The sequence below is a fragment of the Electrona antarctica genome (assembly GCF_951216825.1).
Source record: "Electrona antarctica genome assembly, chromosome: 9".
NCBI lineage: Eukaryota > Metazoa > Chordata > Actinopteri > Myctophiformes > Myctophidae > Electrona > Electrona antarctica.
The window spans coordinates 11878051-11903253 of record NC_136790.1 but is presented as its reverse complement, the minus strand read 5'-3'; the positions used below and the strand labels follow the sequence as shown (position 1 = coordinate 11903253).

Sequence of the window (25203 nt, the reverse complement as noted above, 5' to 3'; positions counted from 1 at the left end):
GACACCAGGGAATGCAACGCATGCTGTTACATTAACTCTGCGTGCGTTCCCACCAAAGGATAAAGATATATTTTTAGTCGCTTGAATCACTTCACTTTCGTGAAGCGCAAGGACAAAAATATGCACATGCATTATGTTTCATCAGATTTAATAAAAAGCGGATAGAATATGCAAATCACCAGTTGGGTTGGGGTGCTGGGTTCAGATAGGATCATGGAAGATAATAGGAAAAATGATATCATATAACCCACTCCCTCACATGCTCCAATACATTTTGATGACAGCGTTCCGAGCATCGGCTCTTCTGAGTCTGACCTCATGAAGAGCCGAGGCTCAAAACAGTGTCGTTAAAATGCATCTTCTTCTTTTTTCATTTCGTCAGATTCATGAATCTGTTCGCCTAATTCTGGTTTTATATATCTCAATCATTGGGGAGCTGGCCATTACGAGCGAGTCAGCGTGACCACGGCTGTGAATATGCATAGCTCATGTACCGGTCATTGTATCTGTGAATATGCATAGCTCATGTACCGGTCATTGTATCTGTGAATATGCATAGCTCATGTACCGGTCATTGTATCTGTGAATATGCATAGCTCATGTACCGGTCATTGTATCTGTGAATATGCATAGCTCATGTACCGGTCATTGTATCTGTGAATATGCATAGCTCATGTACCGGTCATTGTATCTGTGAATATGCATAGCTCATGTACCGGTCATTGTATCTGTGAATATGCATAGCTCATGTACCGGTCATTGTATCTGTGAATATGCATAGCTCATGTACCGGTCATTGTATCTGTGAATATGCATAGCTCATGTACCGGTCATTGTATCTGTGAATATGCATAGCTCATGTACCGGTCATTAGTGTGGTTGCCCTAACAGGGCAACCAGACTATTGTTATTGTACATTTGGATAATTTGCCGCACTACTCCTCCCACAGTTTTTGCCGCACACACTCGAGCCATATGTCAAATCGACCGGCTTCATCGGGAATCGTGTGCTTGTATTTTGCTAATCCGTTGTATAGTTTAATTGATATTAATGAATTAGTTCTCCATAGACTTATAATGCATGGGGAAATCGAAGACAAAATTTAAGTATTTTTTTCCCTTGGAGACCGTAAGCGCCATATTTACAAGACTTGGGGGGGAGGTTCATAATAATTATGAAAATTAATTGAAAGGGAATTACATCAGTCGGCCTCATGGTGGCGCTATTACAGTCCACTTTGTGTTTTTCCCTATAACTCTTGAACCGTAAGTCGTCAAATCTAAATTTATTTTCCCATGGATTCCTTGGGTCATGATGCATTTCCACATATAGGCCACGCCCATTTTCGTCAGGGAAAAAAATCCTGCAAATTTGAATTTTCTCCAAAACACACTTTTGGCTCCTCCTCCTACAGATTTTGTCCAAATCTCACAAAAATCGGCACACATGATCTCCGGACCTATCCGATTAAAAGACCAACTGCAGAATTTTGGTAGTGCGTATACTTCGGCCGTAATCGTCGTCCGAAGTTAGTAGGAGGGGCCTATTTTACAAAAAATGCCACAAATCACGAACGGAATGTCCGAACCATCCCAAATTTGAATCACATGTCCCGGGTGGTTCAATCAACCAAGTTCCAAAAGGAATTCCATTTTCATCCATAGGGGGCGCCGCAAATGCGAAAAGTGTAACCGATTGTTGCAAAAACATGATTTTGGGGGGATAAATCCCATACGAATTACTTACGCATGATCACAAGGTTGACGCGACATTGTAATTGGCTAGCAACATTAGTGGGAGGGGCCTATGTAAGCGACTGCGGCAACCACACTTTGCACTTTTTCAAAATTGCAACGTTTCCAGTTTATATGTGTGTAAACCAACATTTGAAGTGAACGGAGCTCCTGGCCCCTGTCTAGTTGAGTAAGTAGCATTCTTTTGTATTTTAGCAAACTGCTGTTAGTGTTACTCTAAGTACTTTTGTATTAGTATTATATTATTAGCTTGTGTGGTAGTCAGTAGTTTATAGTTGTATTGTTTGTGTTCAAGCAGTAGGCTTTGGACACTTTGGACTAGTGTAACTAGTTTCACCCTGTAATAGGCCACTTGATAAGTAGTATAGGCCACTTGATTTCCTTGTGAATTTGAAGTGAACGGAGCTCCTGGCCCCTGTCTAGTTGAGTAAGTAGCATTCTTTTGTATTTTAGCAAACTGCTGTTAGTGTTACTCTAAGTACTTTTGTATTAGTATTATATTATTAGCTTGTGTGGTAGTCAGTAGTTTATAGTTGTATTGTTTGTGTTCAAGCAGTAGGCTTTGGACACTTTGGACTAGTGTAACTAGTTTCACCCTGTAATAGGCCACTTGATAAGTAGTATAGGCCACTTGATTTCCTTGTGAAGTGTGAAGTGAGTGCTTTAGCCAGCACAGCTCTAGGGTTAAGTAGCCAGGTTGGGAGTATTCAATTCAGTGTGTAAACCAACATTTGAAGTGAACGGAGCTCCTGGCCCCTGTCTAGTTGAGTAAGTAGCATTCTTTTGTATTTTAGCAAACTGCTGTTAGTGTTACTCTAAGTACTTTTGTATTAGTATTATATTATTAGCTTGTGTGGTAGTCAGTAGTTTATAGTTGTATTGTTTGTGTTCAAGCAGTAGGCTTTGGACACTTTGGACTAGTGTAACTAGTTTCACCCTGTAATAGGCCACTTGATAAGTAGTATAGGCCACTTGATTTCCTTGTGAAGTGTGAAGTGAGTGCTTTAGCCAGCACTCCTGGCAGACGATTAGCAATCAGTTGGAGTGGCCTTATACCACCAGCCGAAAGCGTCAGCTGTTAAGCGGCGGCCAGCAAACGAAGGCCAGGCGAACAAAGGCGACAGGCGACTTTGTCAAAGTCCGACTTCGTCACTGAACGATAAGCTGTAGCATTGCTTAGTGACATATATAGTAGTGTGATAGATATAGTAGTGTATTGTAGTATATGTTTAGTGATCTACAATGTGTTTTCTTCCTATTCCTGTCCTCTCTTCTTCCTGGCGGTCGCACAAACACTGGGTTCCACCCAGATGTCGCGACACAACTAATCTCATCTATCCTACTCTTTCAACTCACGTCGAGCAAGTGGTAACGGGAGGGCTTTGGAATTGCCACTCGGCTGTGGTGGAAGGCAAATCTGCTTTCATCTCAGCCTACACATCCTTGCTCTCCCTTAACTTCCTTGCTCTGACTGAGACCTGGATCAGACCAGAAAACACAGCTACGCCCGCGGCTCTGTCAGATGTGTACTCTTTCTCTCACACTCCCAGAGCCGTGCGGACAGGTGGTGGGGTTGGTCTGCTCATTTCCAGAAAATGGAAATACTCTCCTGTTTCACTGTCACTATTCTCTCCTACCTCATTTGAATTTCATGTGGTCACTGTTTCTCATCCAGTCAAGCTCACCATTGCAGCTGTTTATCGCCCACCGGGCCCTGCTGGTGGCTTCCTGGAGGAGCTGGACCATCTAGTCTCCCACTTCCCTGTCGATGGCTCTGGATTCATCCTTCTGGGCGACTTCAACCTCCCGACTGAGAAGCAGCTAGACCCACTACTTTCGTTTCTCGCCGCCTTTGACCTAGTTCTTTCCCCATCTCCTCCTACCCATGAGGCGGGCAACCAACTGGACCTGATCTTCACCAGAGGCTGCTCTATTGCTAACCTGTCTGTCACTCCTCTTTCCAGTGAAAAGGGTAAGAAACTCTCTGATCACTACTTCATGTCCTACTCTCTCTCTCTCTCCTCTCCCCCCTCACAGCCCCTCCCTACGCACATGATTTCCTCACGTCACACTCTTCGCTCACTTTCCTCCACTGATCTTTCCTCTTCTGTTCTCTCTGCTCTCCCTGCCCCTGAATCCTTTGCTCTTCTATCCCCTGATACCGCCACAGATCTTCTTTTCTCTACTCTATCCTCTTCTCTCGACCATCTCTGTCCCCTCACCACCAGGCCTGCACGCCAAACTCCACCTGCCCCCTGGTTGTCGGACTCAGTGCGGACTGAGAGACGGAGCCTGAGAGCGGCTGAGCGCAAATGGAGAAAGGGCAACCTCCCGGAGGACCTTCTCACCTTCCAATCTCTCATTTCTACTTTTTCCTCCTCTCTATCAGCTGCTAAAGCTGCTTTTTTCTGCACTAAAATTCAGGCTTCTGCTTCCAACCCTAAAAAACTCTTTGAAACTTTCTCCTCTCTCCTACAACCACCACCCCCTCCTCCCTCCTCGTCCCTCCTCCCTGACGATTTCGCCAACTTCTTTGACAAGAAGGTGAACGATATCCGATCCTCCTTCCCTCCTCCCCCGGCTGGTGCCCTGCGCACTGCCCACACCCGTCTGCCTGCCACCCCCCCCTCTCTACCTTCATCTACTCCTCTTCCCCCCCCCATCCCCTCTCTATCCCACTTCTCTCCCCTCTCCCCTAACGAGGTCCTTCTCCTTGTTACCTCTAGTCGCCCCACCTCATGCTCTCTGGACCCGGTCCCATCCACTCTGTTGCAGTCTATTGCACCTGAACTTCTTCCCTTCTTAACCCACCTTATTAACACCTCTCTGACATCTGGCTACTTTCCCTCTACTTTCAAGACTGCCAGAGTCACCCCCCTCCTGAAGAAACCGACACTTGACCCCTCTGAGATCAAGAACTACAGACCGGTTTCCCTTCTATCCTTCCTATCTAAAACTCTCGAACGTGCTGTCTTTAAACAACTGTCCTCCTATCTCCACCAGAACAACCTCCTGGACTCCAACCAGTCTGGTTTCAAAGTGGGTCACTCGACAGAGACTGCCCTGCTGGCAGTGACGGAGTCGCTCCATGCCGCTAGAGCGAACTCTCTCTCCTCCGTCCTGATACTCCTGGACCTGTCTGCAGCGTTCGACACGGTGAACCATCAGATCCTCCTCTCCACCCTCGAGGGGATGGGTGTCTCAGGCTCTGCACTCTCCCTGTTTGCATCCTACCTGACGGGTCGCTCCTACCAGGTGATGCTGAGAGGGTCTGTGTCAGAACCACACAGGCTCACAACTGGGGTTCCCCAAGGCTCGGTTCTGGGTCCTCTTCTTTTCTCTCTCTACACTACATCTCTGGGTGCTGTCATCCACTCCCATGGCTTTTCCTACCACTGCTATGCCGATGACACCCAGCTGATCCTCTCATTCCCCCCCTCTGATACCCAAGTGGAGGCACGCATTGCTGCTTGTCTGGCTGACATCTCGGCGTGGATGTCGACAAACCACCTGAAGCTCAACCTGGACAAGACCGAGCTGATGTTCCTCCCGGGGAAGGGCTGTCCGCACCGAGACATGGCCATCACCATTGATAATGCTGTGGTGACCTCAACTCGGACTGCGAAAAATCTGGGTGTGACCCTGGACGATCAACTGACGTTCTCGGCAAACATCGCATCAGTGACAAGGTCCTGCAGATTCCTCCTCTACAACATCAGGAGGATTCGCCCCTTCCTCACGGAGAAGGCAGCCCAGGTGCTCATCCAGGCTCTTGTCATCTCCCGCCTGGACTACTGCAACTCCCTCCTTGCTGGTGCTCCGGCATCTGCCATCAGACCTCTGGAGCTTGTTCAGAAAGCTGCGGCTCGTCTGGTGTTCAACCGCCCCAAGTTCTCCCACACAACCATCCTTCTCCGTTCTCTACACTGGCTCCCCGTAGCGGCCCGCATCCAGTTCAAAACCCTGGTGTTAGCCTATAGGGCAGTGAAAGGAACAGCTCCTTCCTATCTCCGGGCTATGGTCGATGCCTACACCCCTGCCCGACCACTTCGGTCTGCCACCTCGGGGCGACTGATTGCCTCGTCACTCAAGGGTCCTTCTGGCCGATCCACACGGTCACGACTCTTTTCTGTTCTGGCCCCACAGTGGTGGAATGAACTCCCCACTGATGTTAGGACAGCAGAGTCACTGCCCATATTTCGCCGCAGGTTGAAAACCCACCTCTTCAGGAAACACTACCCTTCCTCTCTGCCTGACCTACTTGTTGTTAACTAGTTGTACGAACGCTTGTTTTCTATTGTTGTATTGTTTATTGGATCTTGCACTAAAAACTTCTGGTGATTAGTAGTTTTTGTTCCCTACCTATGTTGAATACACTTATTGTAAGTCGCTTTGGATAAAAGCGTCTGCTAAATGACTGTAATGTAATGTAATGTAATGTATATTCATATTTGAACAGAAAAGAGAGGTCGCACACAATGCATCGCATCGCGACGCATTGTGAGCTTGTAGATCAGCTATTTTCAAATGGTCAAAATGTATATAGGGTTGAAGTGGTTACAGTAATGTATGTTTTTCTAATCAAAATGTAAATCTCCAAAGTAACTAGTAACTAAAGTTTTCAAATAATTGTAGTGGAGTAAAAGTACAAATGTTGGCTCTGAGATGTAGTGGAGTAGATGTAAATGTATTGGAAATTGGAATACAGTCAAGTAAAGTACAAATACCTCAACATTGTACTTAAGTACATTATTTGAGTAAATGTACTTAGTTACTTTCCATCACTGGGTTAACGGCAGGAGGATGAGTTAACAAAACATCAACAAAGAGAGAAGTATATGACCAAGCTGTCCGTCTGATGACAAAAAAGATTACAAAAGAAAGGAGAGAGAAGTATGACTAAGACACAGAAGTGGTCAATGTTATCCTCAACTTCATATTGACATCTGTTGTCCAGATCATATCTCACACCAGGGCTGCAGGGCTGAATCATTCAGGCCGTGGTAGTCAAGTCATACACCCAGCCAGGCCACCCTATCCCTATACCCACACGCGTGTACGTTTGGATTACAACAGAGCCATAGAGTATAGACAGAGTTGCGACATTGAGGGGGCAGAAAACAGCCCGGTCACGTGGTTCATGTACTCGCGCGAGCCCTATCGAGCCCTATCGACTACAATAGATCTCTTAAATACCCTCCGAATTACTTACACATGATCACAGGTGTGACTTGAAATTGTAATTGGCTAGCAATTTTTTAAAATTGCGACCTTTCTAGTTGTATCTGTGAATATGCATAGCTCATGTACCGGTCATTGTATCTGTGAATATGCATAGCTCATGTGAAATGAAATGAAATGATAACTATATTTACCCAGGGTATCTGGGCTAAGCTCAAGAACTTGTTTCCAGCCAGGCCCTGCTCATAGAACACATTTCATCGTAGTGGTTCAATGCCTTGTTCAAGGGCACTTCAGCGGTGGTAATTTTAACGTGTCGGACAGCTGATTCGAACTAGCGAACAGAAAAGAGAGGTCGCACACAATGCATCGCATCGCGACGCATTGTGAGCTTGTAGATCAGCTATTTTCAAATGGTCAAAATGTATATAGGGTTGAAGTGGTTACAGTAATGTATGTTTTTCTAATCAAAATGTAAATCTCCAAAGTAACTAGTAACTAAAGTTTTCAAATAATTGTAGTGGAGTAAAAGTACAAATGTTGGCTCTGAGATGTAGTGGAGTAGATGTAAATGTATTGGAAATTGGAATACAGTCAAGTAAAGTACAAATACCTCAACATTGTACTTAAGTACATTATTTGAGTAAATGTACTTAGTTACTTTCCATCACTGGGTTAACGGCAGGAGGATGAGTTAACAAAACATCAACAAAGAGAGAAGTATATGACCAAGCTGTCCGTCTGATGACAAAAAAGATTACAAAAGAAAGGAGAGAGAAGTATGACTAAGACACAGAAGTGGTCAATGTTATCCTCAACTTCATATTGACATCTGTTGTCCAGATCATATCTCACACCAGGGCTGCAGGGCTGAATCATTCAGGCCGTGGTAGTCAAGTCATACACCCAGCCAGGCCACCCTATCCCTATACCCACACGCGTGTACATTTGGATTACAACAGAGCCATAGAGTATAGACAGAGTTGCGACATTGAGGGGGCAGAAAACAGCCCGGTCACGTGGTTCATGTACTCGCGCGAGCCCTATCGAGCCCTATCGACTACAATAGATCTCTTAAATACCCTCCGAATGACTTACACATGATCACAGGTGTGACTTGAAATTGTAATTGGCTAGCAATTTTTTTAAATTTCTAGTTGTATCTGTGAATATGCATAGCTCATGTACCGGTCATTGTATCTGTGAATATGCATAGCTCATGTGAAATGAAATGAAATGATAACTATATTTACCCAGGGTATCTGGGCTAAGCTCAAGAACTTGTTTCCAGCCAGGCCCTGCTCATAGAACACATTTCATCGTAGTGGTTCAATGCCTTGTTCAAGGGCACTTCAGCGGTGGTAATTTTAACGTGTCGGACAGCTGATTCGAACTAGCGACCTTCCGGTATCAAGACCGATCCGCTATCCGTTCGGCCGTTCGGCCACCGCTGCCACAAATTCACAGATACAATGTACCGGTCATTGTATCTGTGAATATGCATAGCTCATGTACCGGTCATTGTATCTGCCACATTGTAATTCTATGAGCAACATGCACAGACTGCAAAGACCTGGGGCTCCAATTGTGTCGCAGCCTTTACCCGCAGCGCGGCCCGCAATTCAGCCGCTGCTCGTAAATTACGAAAATAGGAGCTTTCTCTGTCCCTTAATGGGGCAAATGGGGTTTATTGACCGAACTTTCCTTTTGGCTTCATACCGTTCCGTAGAGACGGCCTACACGCACCATCTATATACCAAATGAAAGCCCTAGTTCCGTAGAGACGGCCTACACGCACCATCTATATACCAAATGAAAGCCCTAGTTCCGTAGAGACGGCCTACACGCACCATCTATATACCAAATGAAAGCCTTCATACCGTTCCGTAGAGACGGCCTACACGCACCATCTATATACCAAATGAAAGCCCTCATTTCGTAGTTTACATAGAACTTTGAATTTCTAAAAATTGTTGTGACTCAATGAAAAGACGAGTTTTCTTGGCTCTGTGCGTGTGGAGAAAAAAAAAGAATGGCACGAGGGGCTATGAAGCAATATAATAGCACTAACGGGCGACGGTTAAGGGATCTCTTAAAGGGATCTCTTAAAGGGATCTCTTAAAGCCAAGACTGGTGATTGGTTAAATGTGGCTTAATTATTGTAACGCCCAAACCACACCTATGCATAATATAACGGGTAACGGAGGTGTTTAAGGGATTTAGACAGGTAACCAAAATACCAACTTTAGTGGGGGAACACCCTTTCCCCACTCCTAAAACCCCAAATAGTGGCTTTAGAAAGATGAGACAAAAATGGAGCCCCTGATCTCTCTCTGGGTTGGGATAATTGCATCTCCGACATGCCTATAGAAAGGCACGAATGTTCTCGTATTCTGTAAAAAGATTAATCAAGCAACCCGTTGAAACGCTGAATACTAGGCTGGGACAATAAAATAATAATAATAATAATAGCGGGGACAATTAAAACATAGAATGGGCAAGCCAAGGGTCGAACCAACGTCCCAGGCGGCCTCTTTACCCATTCAGCGACGGCTGCCCACTAAAACCGGGTCCCGTAAAGGTCTGGCTTGTCCAAATTTGTATAATGTCCCTACAGTAAAATGAATAAGTTCATGTGGCATTCTCCTACAGAAAGGCAATGTGCAGCATCAGCAGTAACACAAGAAAACAAACAAATCAAGAAGTATGAATGCAAACATAGCAGAGGACTGTTATAGCTATGACATTGTAAATGATTAAGCTTATAGGCTAACTCAATTCTAGATCTATTCTAGATCTTATACAGTAGAGTAGATACTGGAAAAATCTGTTCCTGTTTCAGGCAAGTAATAAGTGAACATTTGGCGGAAATAGGCAAACATTTAGCAAAAATAGGAAATCTAAATGCTTACATTGTACGTGTCGCAACACTATGTGTTGAGAGTACTGAATACAGACACACCCCTTGGGGACCTTGGTTTAAATGGTTACGGTAAAAAATGTCATTCAAAGTTTAGGATTATCATTTGTGTTTTTAACATATTGGTTAACCTAAAATGTTTCTAAATCAAGTTAGCCTGGCTCACATTGGTCCAGAGAAGTGCAGAGAGTCATAGAGAATGTGGTTGTGTTATTGTGTACACTGTGTACAGTAGCTCTTACCCAGCTGGAAGGGGTCTGTGATTTGGGATCTTTGAAGAAAACCAGGCTGTTCCCTACTAACACCACCCAGGATGGATTCCAGTTTTTCCTTCAATCCAACAAACAAAAGAATGAAAGAATGAAGAATGAATAAAGCCCCCCCCCCCCCCCCCATTGCACCCCCATATAAAACTACAATTTACAAGTACAACACACGTAAGAAATGTCATCGTGAAACACTATAAACATGTTTGTACTGTACCACAACACATCATTTCACTGATGTCTTATGGATAAAATTGATATGTTGTTTACATGTCATGTCAAGCTGGACAATCTTCCATAATCATCCTTTGGCCCAGCCCGTGTCCATATTAAGGTCATTCTTATTTTGTCACCCTTACTCTCCCATATCATCATTTACCCTTGGCCTAGGTCCTGTTTCCATGTTTGCACCATGTTTATGACAAAATCATGCTATTAACCCATTTAGGTCTGACCTCAACATTTAAAAAAAAATCTTCTAAATCCTCCAGTTTTCTGAAATAAATATTTTCACGATTTTTCAAAAATAGCAGACCTACAAGCTCGTAGCGTGCCACTTGGTGGCGCGCTATGAGCTTGTAGATCTGCTATTTTTCAATAGCTAAAGTATAACATATACAAAAGACATTTCCTGACGCCAGGTTCAGATTTAATATCTCATTGAAATACTGCCTGCCTGCAGCCACAAATTCACAGTACTGTAGCCCTGTTTTGATTTTAGCCTACATGTATTTGACCTTGGTGGTGCCTAGTGAGAAAGTAGATAGCCACTCTTGGACGGAGACAGCTGGAGTTTTGGGTGGGAAAGAGAGTTATCCGGTCACGATGACAACAGCTTCATGCCCTCTCTGCGTGAAGCGCCATCCATGTGCTGGACAAATCGGATCGCCTCCACGTGGGTGCGGACCGACAACGTGGGACACTCCTCCAATCACAATAGACAGACAACATTGCGTCATTTTGACTATAATTGTATTACTCACAGCCAGAAGAGGAGTTCGGATCCATATTGGAACTTTTGATCACTCTAAATTATATTGTAATTGTACTATCTGAACTTGTAATACATTTCTCTGTAAATTGAATTTAAGTATTCATCTAGGTGTGGCCGGATGGGGTAATGTGGGCGTGTCTCTGGTGTGAACTAAAACTTCAGTGGAGAAGTTGGCACGGGACCAAACACTTCCGTGACTGAGGGGGCTGCAGCAAGCCGTGTTACTGCAACGAGAGAGAGGGTTGCGAGCAGGGCTTTGATGCCAAAGTGTTCGGGAACGACAGTCTGTTCCGACGAGGAAAGGAGATAAGCGGGGAGTTAGCAACTCGCACTGAAAAGAGGGATGCAATGAGAACGGAGTGCTATCAATTTATACCTAACGATGTCTTACCTCAGTTTCCTGCCACCTTCAGCGATCTTGGTCTTGTTCAAGAGTCCAGCCTTCTCCAGCTCCTGAGAGAGTACGGTACGGTGGTTAACTGTCTCATTTTCATTAAGTCTGCCCTAGATTAGGGTTGCATCTATTGATCATCTTCTTAGGGATTATTTTAGCGATCGTTTTTTCGCATTAATGAATATTCAAGAAGCGCAATTCTTTTGCATAATACTTTTTTTCATGGAGGGACAGACAGGAAATGGGGAGAGAGATGGGGGGAAGACATGCAGTGAAGGCCGTCGGGATCAGGAGTCGAACCTGCGGCACACTGCTAGACTGGATTACCAGCCAAGGTGCCTGGACCACTGAGCCATGGCCCAGGCCATACTTTTACATTTTGGAGAGGCGCTTTTGAAGAGTTTTGAAGAGTGTTTAGAGCACTGTAAATTGTTTCCCCAGACAAGTCTATGGACTTTAATGTTTGTTTAGCCCATTTAGGCCTGACGTCGAAATAAAAAAAACTTTCGCTCTGAAAGAATATATATTCAAATATTTGTGCCGCATTTGCACGATTTAAAAAAAATAGCAGACCTACAAGCTCGTAGCGCGCCACCGAGTGGCGCGCTACGAGCTTGTAGGTCTGCTATTTTTCAATAGCTAAAGTATAACATAATGCTTAGTTGAAACACCAAAAGGGGTTCCCGCCCAGAATGGGTTAAGGCACTGATTGACAACATAAGACGGCATGTGGCCAATATAAATACAGTGGGCACCCCTCACTTCAGACGAGTGTGATTTTTACATATTATCATTGAAATAAGAATTAATTTTTATAATCGACTAAATCGATTAGTCTGATTACGCCCTTAAAAAGCCCTTTATACCTGCAGCGGTGTCACACACAAATAACACAATTAGCTGATCTACATGCTCACAACCTGTCGCAACACAAGGGGGTTGTGAGCTTGTACATCTGCTATTAACTAACTAATTAACTCTTGCACCCCTACTGTAGATAGTATACATATCAGCCAGGTATACTGTAGCAGATACTTAAAATGGACTTAACAATGATATCCATCACTTTAAATAGTTACATGGGATTTCTGTTTGTATTCATAACAAATAAGCCTGATTGCAGCACTGTTTTTAATCCCATGCCAAAGCAAAGTTCTTTGTTTACCCAGGGTGAATGGACTAAGCTTGAGATGCTTGTTTACAGCCAGACCCTGCTCATAGAACATTTCATGGTAGGGGTTCAATGCCTTGCTCAAGGGCACTTCAGCGGTGGTAATTCTAACGTGCCGGTCCGGGGATTCGAACTGGCGACCTTCCGATAACAAGACCGCTCCGCAAACCGTTCGGCCACCGCTGCCACTGATATGTACGCTGGTTGACTTGATACTAGTGCATATTAAAATGATATAGGTGTGTGAATTTTAGCAAACTGCTGGTAGTGGTACTCTAAGTACTTTTGTATTAGTATTATATTATTAGCTTGTGTGGTAGTCAGTAGTTTATAGTTGTATTGTTTGTGTTCAAGCAGTAGGCTTTGGACACTTTGGACTAGTGTAACTAGTTTCACCCTGTAATAGGCCACTTGATAAGTAGTATAGGCCACTTGATTTCCTTGTGAAGTGTGAAGTGAGTGGTTTAGCCAGCACAGCTCTAGGGATAAGTAGCCAGGTTGGGAGTATTCAATTCAGTGTGTAAACCAACATTTGAAGTGAACGGAGCTCCTGGCCCCTGTCTAGTTGAGTAAGTAGCATTCTTTTGTATTTTAGCAAACTGCTGGTAGTGGTACTCTAAGTACTTTTGTATTAGTATTATATTATTAGCTTGTGTGGTAGTCAGTAGTTTATAGTTGTATTGTTTGTGTTCAAGCAGTAGGCTTTGGACACTTTGGACTAGTGTAACTAGTTTCACCCTGTAATAGGCCACTTGATAAGTAGTATAGGCCACTTGATTTCCTTGTGAAGTGTGAAGTGAGTGGTTTAGCCAGCACAGCTCTAGGGATAAGTAGCCAGGTTGGGAGTATTCAATTCAGTGTGTAAACCAACATTTGAAGTGAACGGAGCTCCTGGCCCCTGTCTAGTTGAGTAAGTAGCATTCTTTTGTATTTTAGCAAACTGCTGGTAGTGGTACTCTAAGTACTTTTGTATTAGTATTATATTATTAGCTTGTGTGGTAGTCAGTAGTTTATAGTTGTATTGTTTGTGTTCAAGCAGTAGGCTTTGGACACTTTGGACTAGTGTAACTAGTTTCACCCTGTAATAGGCCACTTGATAAGTAGTATAGGCCACTTGATTTCCTTGTGAAGTGTGAAGTGAGTGGTTTAGCCAGCACAGCTCTAGGGATAAGTAGCCAGGTTGGGAGTATTCAATTCAGTGTGTAAACCAACATTTGAAGTGAACGGAGCTCCTGGCCCCTGTCTAGTTGAGTAAGTAGCATTCTTTTGTATTTTAGCAAACTGCTGGTAGTGGTACTCTAAGTACTTTTGTATTAGTATTATATTATTAGCTTGTGTGGTAGTCAGTAGTTTATAGTTGTATTGTTTGTGTTCAAGCAGTAGGCTTTGGACACTTTGGACTAGTGTAACTAGTTTCACCCTGTAATAGGCCACTTGATAAGTAGTATAGGCCACTTGATTTCCTTGTGAAGTGTGAAGTGAGTGGTTTAGCCAGCACTCCTGGCAGACGATTAGCAATCAGTTGGAGTGGCCTTATACCACCAGCCGAAAGCGTCAGCTGTTAAGCGGCGGCCAGCAAACGAAGGCCAGGCGAACAAAGGCGACAGGCGACTTTGTCAAAGTCCGACTTCGTCACTGAACGATAAGCTGTAGCATTGATTAGTGACATATATAGTAGTGTGATAGATATAGTAGTGTATTGTAGTATATGTTTAGTGATCTACAATGTGTTTTCTTCCTATTCCTGTCCTCTCTTCTTCCTGGCGGTCGCACAAACACTGGGTTACACCCAGATGTCGCGACACAACTAATCTCATCTATCCTACTCTTTCAACTCACGTCGAGCAAGTGGTAACGGGAGGGCTTTGGAATTGCCACTCGGCTGTGGTGGAAGGCAAATCTGCTTTCATCTCAGCCTACGCATCCTTGCTCTCCCTTAACTTCCTTGCTCTGACTGAGACCTGGATCAGACCAGAAATCACAGCTACGCCCGCGGCTCTGTCAGATGTGTACTCTTTCTCTCACACTCCCAGAGCCGTGCGGACAGGTGGTGGGGTTGGTCTGCTAATTTCCAGAAAATGGAAATGCTCTCCTGTTTCACTGTCGCAATTCTCTCCTACCTCATTTGAATTTCATGTGGTCACTGTTTCTCATCCAGTCAAGCTCACCATTGCAGTTGTTTATCGCCCACCGGGCCCTGCTGGTGGCTTCCTGGAGGAGCTGGACCATCTAGTCTCCCACTTCCCTGTCGATGGCTCTGGATTCATCCTTCTGGGTGACTTCAACCTCCCGACTGAGAAGCAGCTAGACCCACTACTTTCGTTTCTCGCCGCCTTTGACCTAGTTATTTCCCCATCTCCTCCTACCCATGAGGCGGGCAACCAACTGGACCTGATCTTCACCAGAGGCTGCTCTATTGCTAACCTGTCTGTCACTCCTCTTTCCAGTGAAAAGGGTAAGAAACTCTCTGATCACTACTTCATGTCCTACTCTCTCTCTCTCTCCTCTCCCCCCTCACAGCCCCTCCCTACCCACATGATTTCCTCACGTCACAATCTTCGCTCACTTTCCTCCACTGATCTTTCCTCTTCTGTTCTCTCTGCTCTCCCTGCCCCTGAATCCTTTGCTCTTCTATCCCCTGATACCGCCACAGATCTTCTTTTCTCTACTCTATCCTCTTCTCTCGACCATCTCTGTCCCCTCACCACCAGGCCTGCACGCCAAACTCCACCTGCCCCCTGGTTGTCGGACTCAGTGCGGACTGAGAGACGGAGCCTGAGAGCGGCTGAGCGCAAATGGAGAAATGGCAACCTCCCGGAGGACCTTCTCACCTTCCAATCTCTCATTTCTACTTTTTCCTCCTCTCTATCAGCTGCTAAAGCTGCTTTTTTCTGCACTAAAATTCAGGCTTCTGCTTCCAACCCTAAAAAACTCTTTGAAACTTTCTCCTCTCTCCTACAACCACCACCCCCTCCTCCCTCCTCGTCCCTCCTCCCTGACGACTTCGCCAACTTCTTTGACAAGAAGGTGAACGATATCCGATCCTCCTTCCCTCCTCCCCCGGCTGGTGCCCTGCGCACTACCCACCCCCGTCTGCCTGCCACCCCCCCCTCTCTACCTTCATCTACTCCTCTCCCCCCCCCATCCCCTCTCTATCCCACTTCTCTCCCCTCTCCCCTAACGAGGTCCTTCTCCTTGTTACCTCTAGTCGCCCCACCTCATGCTCTCTGGACCCGGTCCCATCCACTCTGTTGCAGTCTATTGCACCTGAACTTCTTCCCTTCTTAACCCACCTTATTAACACCTCTGTGACATCTGGCTACTTTCCCTCTACTTTCAAGACTGCCAGAGTCACCCCCCTCCTGAAGAAACCGACACTTGACCCCTCTGAGATCAAGAACTACAGACCGGTTTCCCTTCTATCCTTCCTATCTAAAACTCTTGAACGTGCTGTCTTTAAACAACTGTCCTCCTATCTCCACCAGAACAACCTCCTGGACTCCAACCAGTCTGGGTTCAAAGTGGGTCACTCGACAGAGACTGCCCTGCTGGCAGTGACGGAGTTGCTCCATGCCACTAGAGCGAACTCTCTCTCCTCCGTCCTGATACTCCTGGACCTGTCTGCAGCGTTCGACACGGTGAACCATCAGATCCTCCTCTCCACCCTCGAGGGGATGGGTGTCTCAGGCTCTGCACTCTCCCTGTTTGCATCCTACCTGACGGGTCGCTCCTACCAGGTGATGCTGAGAGGGTCTGTGTCAGAACCACACAGGCTCACAACTGGGGTTCCCCAAGGCTCGGTTCTGGGTCCTCTTCTTTTCTCTCTCTACACTACATCTCTGGGTGCTGTCATCCACTCCCATGGCTTTTCCTACCACTGCTATGCCGATGACACCCAGCTGATCCTCTCATTCCCCCCCTCTGATACCCAAGTGGAGGCACGCATTGCTGCTTGTCTGGCTGACATCTCGGCGTGGATGTCGACAAACCACCTGAAGCTCAACCTGGACAAGACCGAGCTGATGTTCCTCCCGGGGAAGGGCTGTCCGCACCGAGACATGGCCATCACCATTGATAATGCTGTGGTGACCTCAACTCGGACTGCGAAAAATCTGGGTGTGACCCTGGACGATCAACTGACGTTCTCGGCAAACATCGCATCAGTGACAAGGTCCTGCAGATTCCTCCTCTACAACATCAGGAGGATTCGCCCCTTCCTCACGGAGAAGGCAGCCCAGGTGCTCATCCAGGCTCTCGTCATCTCCCGCCTGGACTACTGCAACTCCCTCCTTGCTGGTGCTCCGGCATCTGCCATCAGACCTCTGGAGCTTGTTCAGAAAGCTGCGGCTCGTCTGGTGTTCAACCGCCCCAAGTTCTCCCACACAACCATCCTTCTCCGTTCTCTACACTGGCTCCCCGTAGCGGCCCGCATCCAGTTCAAAACCCTGGTGTTAGCCTATAGGGCAGTGAAAGGAACAGCTCCTTCCTACCTCCGGGCTATGGTCGATGCCTACACCCCTGCCCGACCACTTCGGTCTGCCACCTCGGGGCGACTGATTGCCTCGTCACTCAAGGGTCCTTCTGGCCGATCCACACGGTCACGACTCTTTTCTGTTCTGGCCCCACAGTGGTGGAATGAACTCCCCACTGATGTTAGGACAGCAGAGTCACTGCCCATATTTCGCCGCAGGTTGAAAACCCACCTCTTCAGGAAACACTACCCTTCCTCTCTGCCTGACCTACTTGTTGTTAACTAGTTGTACGAACGCTTGTTTTCTATTGTTGTATTGTTTATTGGACCTTGTTTAGTCGATACACTTAATTGTTTTAGCTCATGCTCATTTGATTTAGCTATTTTGTCTCATCAGGTTAAGGAAATAGGTAGCTGATATATTGCACTTTTACCTTAGCGCTAGGTATACTCTTGGTTGCTTGTTTTTGCAGAAAATGCACTAAAGACTTCTGGTGATTAGTAGTTTTTGTTCCCTACCTATGTTGAATACACTTATTGTAAGTCGCTTTGGATAAAAGCGTCTGCTAAATGACTGTAATGTAATGTCTGCTAAATGACTGTAATGAATGCTACTGCAAAGTCAAGCACAGCACTGAATCCTGAGCAAACCTATGTTGTTTGACTGTTGCACTTGCATCATTTGAAAAATAGCAGGAGTGGCTGCTCTGAAACCATCCACTGTGAAGGAGATCACAGTTCAAAGTAACTAAACACAAAGGGAATGCATAGCTACGATATCTAAAGATAATGGATACAATAGAGATTAACTTTTTTTTTTAGAGAGAGAGAGAGAGAGAGAGAGAGAGAGAGAGAGAGAGAGAGAGAGAGAGAGAGAGAGAGAGAGAGAGAGAGGTTGTGAATTTTAAGGATTACAGATAGAAACAGCACTTATGTATTCAACATTTCCTACTGATTTCCAGCCATGATAATGTGACATAATTTACCAAGCAATTAACAGCAGCATGTTTGCTGAATAGGAGACAGCACTGCAGTACAGGCTGACGAAGAGAAATATGTTATGGGAAATATATTATTTAATAAATTAAATAAGAGTATTTATTCTTTCTTGACTTCATTCGATTTTGTTTAGTTATTAAGTTTACTGATATAATGTACACCGGTGGTTCTCAAAGTGGGGTCCGGGGCCCCCCAGGGGTCCTCGGGTGGGATCCACGGTCCCAGCAAAATTAGCTCACGCACGTACCTTGTGCGCTGTGAGCTTAAATACTTATATGCTATTTTAAGATTTTTGGCACCGGCTGGACAACATTTGCACATACCTCTAGTAGCGACCGTAGTAGCGACCGTAGTGGACACTTTTTCATGATTGGCTGCCGACCTCAGATCTTCTGCCACTTTGAGCTGTTTTAAAAACGCTTATACCTGATTTTCTGCCTGTTTTTTTGAGCAATTTGCTTGAAATGTTCATTGTCTCTGTGTAGCTCAGTCAGTAGAGCTCTTGCCTTCGGACCACAAGGTTGTGTGTTCAAATCCGGGTACTGTCAACTCAGCTCGTCAGTCGTATTTGTGCATATTGTTCTTATTGCGTATTGTCTTCTTTCTTGTTCCCGCCTTATCGCTGCTTGCAGCTATATTTATTATTATTATTATTATTATTTTAAATAATTTAGAACTTCTACACTAATCTTCTCTTCTGGGAGTCGCTGGTACAAAGTATTTTCAGATGTGGGTCCGTGGCTAAATACGTACATCAATTTGGCGGTCCTTGACTCGAATCAGGTTGAGAAGCACTATTACTGTGCACACCACACATATCTCTCACACTGATCACGGTATAATGCCGTGAAGGCGCAGGGTTCCCCAATAGGCGGCCCGCGGGCCTTTTGCGGCCCGCAGAGCGCCCCCTTGTGGCCCCTGGAAGAATTCCCCCCGCCAAAAAAAAAGAAGTGTTTTGTTTTGTTTTCGGGGGGTGTCCCAGATATAAATGGCATTAAATGGGGGTCAGTAGCCTATGCATGTCAAACTGGGCACCCCCTCAAGGACCACTGGTGGTCCCCGGACCACTGGTTGAGAACAATGTTTAATTAATTAATAAAAAACCCATTTTTTCGCGTGCAGACTCGGCCCCCAGCCTGGTTCCCTAGTCAAAATATGGCCCTTGAGGAAAATGAATTGGGGAACCCTGCTAGAAGAAGGAGAGTCTCACCGGTGTGCAGCCGTCACTGTCTGGGGAGCTGTCAGCAGGAGACGGAGGCTCCACTATGATGTTTGTCACATAGGAGCAGTCCCTGCACTGCTGGACCAGCTACAGGAAGGAGAACACAGTCATTTTGGAGGCATGACGTCGAGTGAGTGTGCGTGTGCGTGCGTGTGCGCGCGTGCATGCGTGCGTGTGCGTGTGATATGTGTACACGTTAGCAGTTAAAGGGAAATAACTATTGAAAACACAATTGAATTCAATAATGAGATGAAAGATACTGCTGAGCAAAACGAAAGAGTTTGAAAGACACTGTTGAGTGAAATAAACAGTTTAAACGTGCTAAAAGTTGAAAGATACTGGCGACCAGTTGAAAGATAGCGATGAGTGAAATGAACTGTTGATAGATACTGGCTAACAGTTGAAAGTTACTGTTGAGTGAAATAAACATTTCATTGATGCTGGCTAACAGCTGAAACATACAGTTGATACTAATAATGATGGACATGTTTCCTTACTGTAGTTTTCTTCATGAACTATTTAAAAAATGTATATATTTCTCTCTCCCCAATTTAGTTGGGGAGTCCGTAATTCACTTCGTAACACTTACGTTTATTACACTTATATATACTTTTGTATAACTGCAATATCTTTATGAATAGTCTGATTTGAATGAATGTGTGCAGCGGCATATACTGTGCAGATGTTTATGCATGTCAGTCAATATATGCATTTCAATTCATATATTATAGTCTTGCGTAGCCATACAACTATTACAGTTACACAATCTCAGAATGCTGTATAGAGTCTGGAACTACACATCCCCAAATGCGTCTGGAAGCTGCCATTTCGGTTCACAAATATATATTTTAAAATACATTTGATCTTTTAATATCAATTTCTGCTAAGCAGCAAGCTATATATGCTTTGATGATTTTGATTTTGATTTATATTAGGATAAATTTGCACGACAAAACAGAAATGGGGAGAAGGCTTCACTTCCGTTTCTTCGCTTACTCATGAGAAGAGCTTCCGCGCTCCAGATTGTATGGCGGAAGCATTTGAAAATTGCGAGAGGCAACAGTCTGGCAACGCAAGGCCATCGATATTGTCCTTTTCTTTTTGCTGAGGTTTGCGTGATCTGCGCAAAAGGACAGTTAACCCATTTTGGGCGGGAACCCCTTTTGGTGTTTTAAACATTATAATTTAGCTATTGAAAAATAGCAGATCTACAAGCTCATAGCGCGCCACCGAGTGGCGCGCTACGAGCTTTGTAGGTCTGCTATTTTTGAAAAATCGTGAAAATATTTATTTCAGAAAACTGGAGGATTTAGAAGGATTTTTTAAAATTTTGAGGTCAGGCCTAAATGGGTCAAATGATAAGGGACAATATCGGTGGCACCCAACTGTACATATACAGTATAATGTAGGCTATACCATGCCATTCTCAGGCAGGATCATGGACTGGGAGTGGCTGAGTTGCTGCCTGCCACAGTGCTGGCTGGCCAGTGTGTCCGAAGATACAGCACGCTGCATGCTCTGTGCAAAGGGTACAAAGTCACAGTGAAACGTTAGGGTCAGCTGTCAAGAGTTAGGGACAAATACCGTAGTATCAACACTGCAAAATAGAACTCTGTAGTAAGTAAAGGTTTGTATTTCAAAATGTACTTGAGCAAAAGTACAAAGGTATTGGCATAAAAATGCACTTAAAAGTACCAAAAGTAAAAGTAGTCACTAGTCATTGTGCAGAATGTAAAAACCTTTTGAATCGCGGCGCATTGTGAACTTGTACGTCAAGTAAAGTACGGTACAAATATCTCCAAATTGTCATTGTCATTGCCATGACAACTTTCCAGCAAACATGGAGGCCCTTTGTGGACCATGTAAAAACCGGTAGTCCCAGAGATGAGCGATATTTGAACTAATAGAAAATGGTGAATGCATAGGCCTATGCGTTGTACGTGCGTCGTGTAAACCGGTGGCTGTGCGCACACACAGGTGGTCCCCCCTCCCCTCTTTTCCTCCTTTCTTCTCTCTCTCTTTTTTTATTTCTGTATTTTTTCTTCCCCTCTCTTTTCTCTAGCATTGTCTCTGCATTGGGGAAGAGTGGGTGGGTACAGTGGGTGGATGGGAGAGAAATGAGGGGTGTCTATAGCTATGTATCACAAATGTATATGTACATGTATATGAACAAGGACCCCACATGGGAGGGGGAAACATTTTTAAAAAACCCAATAAAAAGATATATTAAAAAAAGAAAAAAATCATTGTCATTGTATACTGTATAGACTAGATACTTTGTACCGATTACTTTGTAGCGATTTGCGTGACGTATGGATACAATCTGTGGGAGTAATATCACCAGTAACCCGCCCTGAGGGCGACCTCACCCTAAAGGGCGAGGTTTGAGTGTACAGGATTTGATGATGTCAGATCAACATATGGAATGTCAGAACAGGAAGGACGGGTGGGGGAAGGACCTGTCAGAACAGGTAAGCTCCATATATGGAGATCTAAGGTCAGATGTAGAGTTGCTGGCCGGCTCCATATATGCAGATCTAGGTGATGATCCAGTCTTCTCTATGCATGGTTATCCAGGGTTAGATGAGGTCAGTGTCGTGATCTTCATATATGGAGATGGCCATATATGGTGGTGTGACGTGTCACGAGGCGTGACCATATATGGAGGTGTGATGTCACGAGGTGTGACCATATATGGAGGCACGGGGTGACTAACTAACTGACGGACGGGAGATGCAGGTTTTCATAGTAAATGTGACATGCGGTCGCAAAAACATGTGTGTTGCAGAAATCGGCCTTGTGGTGGTGCTATAGAGCGTCGCAGTCCCGCCCCCTACCATGGACCAGGAAATGATTCTCCGTTCATTTTCCTCATAGACATTTCAGAAAGTCTTTATTTAAAGACGTTTACGCCGCGGACAAAGCCAACTCGAGTCGTGACGACATGACAACAAACACAATTTTTTGGGCCGAACAAATAATTAGAAAGAAGAAAAAAACGGCAGGTTACAACACTTTTTTTGTTATTTTTCTTCTTTGTAATTATTTGTTTGGTCCAAAATATTGTTGGTGTAGTCATGAGTTGTCACGACTCGAGTTGGCTTTCTCCGCGGCGTAACCATCTTTAAATAAATACTTTTTCAAATGTCTATGGGAAAAATGCATTGGGATTCATTTCCTGGTCCAGGGTAGGAGGCGGGACTGCGACGCTCTATAACAGGCTGAAAATTAGACCTGAAAAATATGGGGCAGAGGTTCTGCTCTGGCACTCAGGGAATGTACAGTACATGCACACTTTCACTGCAATCGGGGAAAACAGTGCCGGATATTTGCTGCTCACAGACAGACCGACACAAGACGGACGGACGGACGGACGGAATGACGGACAGGGTGCAATAACCTCTGCCACGCCGACAACTAGTGTTTAGCCATGTTCTTCTGCTGCTCTGTGACTGCACCGCAGCATGAGAGGAAAGCAATGCACAAGTCACGCAGATTCACCATGAATTTCTCAAGAGGCTTCTTTTTTTCTCCCTCTCATTTCCTCTACACTGCCTGTAGTAGTGGCTGACATGATTAACCGTGGGTGTCCCTCACTACGCACCAGGAGAACAGAATATGTAATTATTATTTTGTCATGCAACCCTTGCTAAAATGGTCACGTGATGATAACGTATATATGAATTAGCCTCGAGCATGGCTATAGTAGCTCTGACTCCACCAACAGTTTGATTCTGGCTCTTTGCTTCAGTGCTGTTTCAAAGTCACAGATGTTTCACATAATGAATATTGCATTGGAGCAGCAGCAGCACTACATGCTCTATAACAGGGGTTCTCAACGTTTTTGGCCGGGGACCCCCGGAAATGCTTTGGCAACGTCTCGGGACCCCCGCCCCGCCCCCTCCCGACCCCCAATATAAATTGACTGCTACAATAACCTTAAACCATTTTGGGTGGGAACCCCTTTTGGTGTTTTAAGCATTGTTATAATTTAGCTATTTAAAAATAGCAGATCTACAAGCTCATAGCGCGCCACCGAGTGGCGCGCTACGAGCTTGTAGGTCTGCTATTTTTGAAAAATCGTGAAAATAAAATGTAAAAAAAAAAATCTTTTTTTTTCTTTTTCTTTTTTTAATAATTTGGGGACCCCCTAAAACATTTTGGCGACCCCCCGAGGGGTCGCGACCCACGGGTTGAGAACCCCTGCTCTATAAAATGGATGTTTAAACTACTGTCACTTCATTGCCCTGGCATGCCATTAGCAAAGCATAATACTGTGACATGAGTGGACAGACAGATGATTATATGTTCAGATTTGGTTTTCATTTCAATCACAGGTGGAGAAGCAAACAAGAGGTATATTTCTAACCGTATGGATATAAAAATAAATAAGTTAACATTGAGGAACAAAAACAGTACAATATTGAACAAGTGTCTCTCCGTCTCCGGACCATGCCGTTCTCAGCTCAAAATATTTGGTCCGACAACGACAACCTACCTCAAACCCTAACCTAGCCATAACCGCAAGCACGGAGCAACACATGTTCGCCAACCTTAACGCATGTTCGCCAACCTTAATCCGGTCGCCAACCTTAACGCATGTTCACCATGTGTGCTCCTCTAGGGTCTATACGTGGTCCCTTCCCTTTTCGATAGCCGATCTACAAGCTCACAACACACTGCTTAGACCTGCTATTTGTGCTTAAATGTTCACCTATTACAGTGTTGCAGCATGCCAAAACAGTCAGGGACGCTAGGGTTAAAACTGCAAAAAAAAAGATGGACTGTTTTGCCATGCCTGTTTGGTAGACATAATGACATAATGAGTAGAAGCAAGCTCGTCTTCTGTTGTGAATATTATTGCGCTCCACTTCCCAGTAACGGTTGATTCGTAGAGAAACAGGTCGGCGCAGGTGCACGTATACTGCACATATACATGCATGCACAATATTCATGCATGCAGAACTTCATCCGCCGTCCCTATACGACATATTCACAGGACATCATATTTACCTTTCCATCCGCCGTCCCTATACGACATATTCACAGCAGGGCCGGTTCTAGGGGGGGGCAGGGGTGGGCATAGCCCACCCAAACGTGCGTCCTGCCCACCCAATGTGGGTTTGACACCCCACCCGCGCCGGCGGAGTCGCCCCCTTACAATTCTGTCTGCCCAGTGCCCACCTGAGTGGGGCTGGCTAAATCCGGCCCTGATTCACAGGACATCATATTTACCTTTCCAAATCCCTGTAACCTACTTTCAATAAATTCCCCTCCTAATGTTTCATGAGGATTAGCATTAAGTGCCAAATCTGCTCCTTGGCTAAGAGGAGAGGCTGTTAAAAGGGCTTTACACCGAGTGCACCCGCACCCCACTGTGATGCAACATGTTGTAGTAAGAGCTGCATGGACAACCACCTTTACCTTGCACCATGACTTACTATTTCACCACCTTAACACCAGCGCTGGGAAAAAGTACTCACACTTTGTACTTAAGTAAAAGTATCAATAGTGGAATGTTGAGCTACTCCGTTACAAGTAAAAGTTTGGAATTCAAAATGTACTTGATTAAAAGTACAAAAGCATAAAAAAGTACCAAAAGTAGAATTTCAAATTGTGCTACTACATATCTACTACAAATACTATTGTGACTGCAGTTTCTTCCAGAGTTGAAATGTCCCTTTAATGGGCGGCTGTGGCTCAGGAGGTAGAGCAGGTCGTCCAATGATCCATGGGTCGGCGGTTCGAATCCCGGCTCCTCCTGTCTACATGTCGAAGTGTCCTTGGGCAAGACACTGAACCCTACATTGCCTCCAATGAGTCGGTCGGT

The 25203-nt window shown here is 45.0% G+C and overlaps 2 protein-coding genes across 2 annotated transcripts in view; both read right to left on the bottom strand.

Moving 5' to 3' along the window:
- Positions 1 to 7194, bottom strand: part of r3hdm2 (R3H domain containing 2) — a 314823-nt gene extending 307629 nt beyond the window's left edge. Inside the window, exon 1 of the mRNA XM_079510345.1 lies at positions 7131 to 7194. The gene's annotated coding sequence lies outside the window, so the exon portion shown is untranslated. The remainder of the gene's footprint in view (positions 1 to 7130) is intronic.
- The window catches only part of arhgap9 (Rho GTPase activating protein 9), a gene marked incomplete at its 3' end in the record, with an annotated part of 95305 nt that overhangs the window by 21186 nt on the left and 48916 nt on the right, over positions 1 to 25203 (bottom strand). The window contains exons 8-11 of the mRNA XM_079510357.1: positions 20790 to 20891; positions 19362 to 19460; positions 11508 to 11569; positions 10099 to 10186 (exon numbers count right to left, since the gene is read on the bottom strand). Of these exons, the coding sequence (XP_079366483.1) occupies positions 10099 to 10186; positions 11508 to 11569; positions 19362 to 19460; positions 20790 to 20891 (351 nt within the window). The remainder of the gene's footprint in view (positions 1 to 10098; positions 10187 to 11507; positions 11570 to 19361; positions 19461 to 20789; positions 20892 to 25203) is intronic.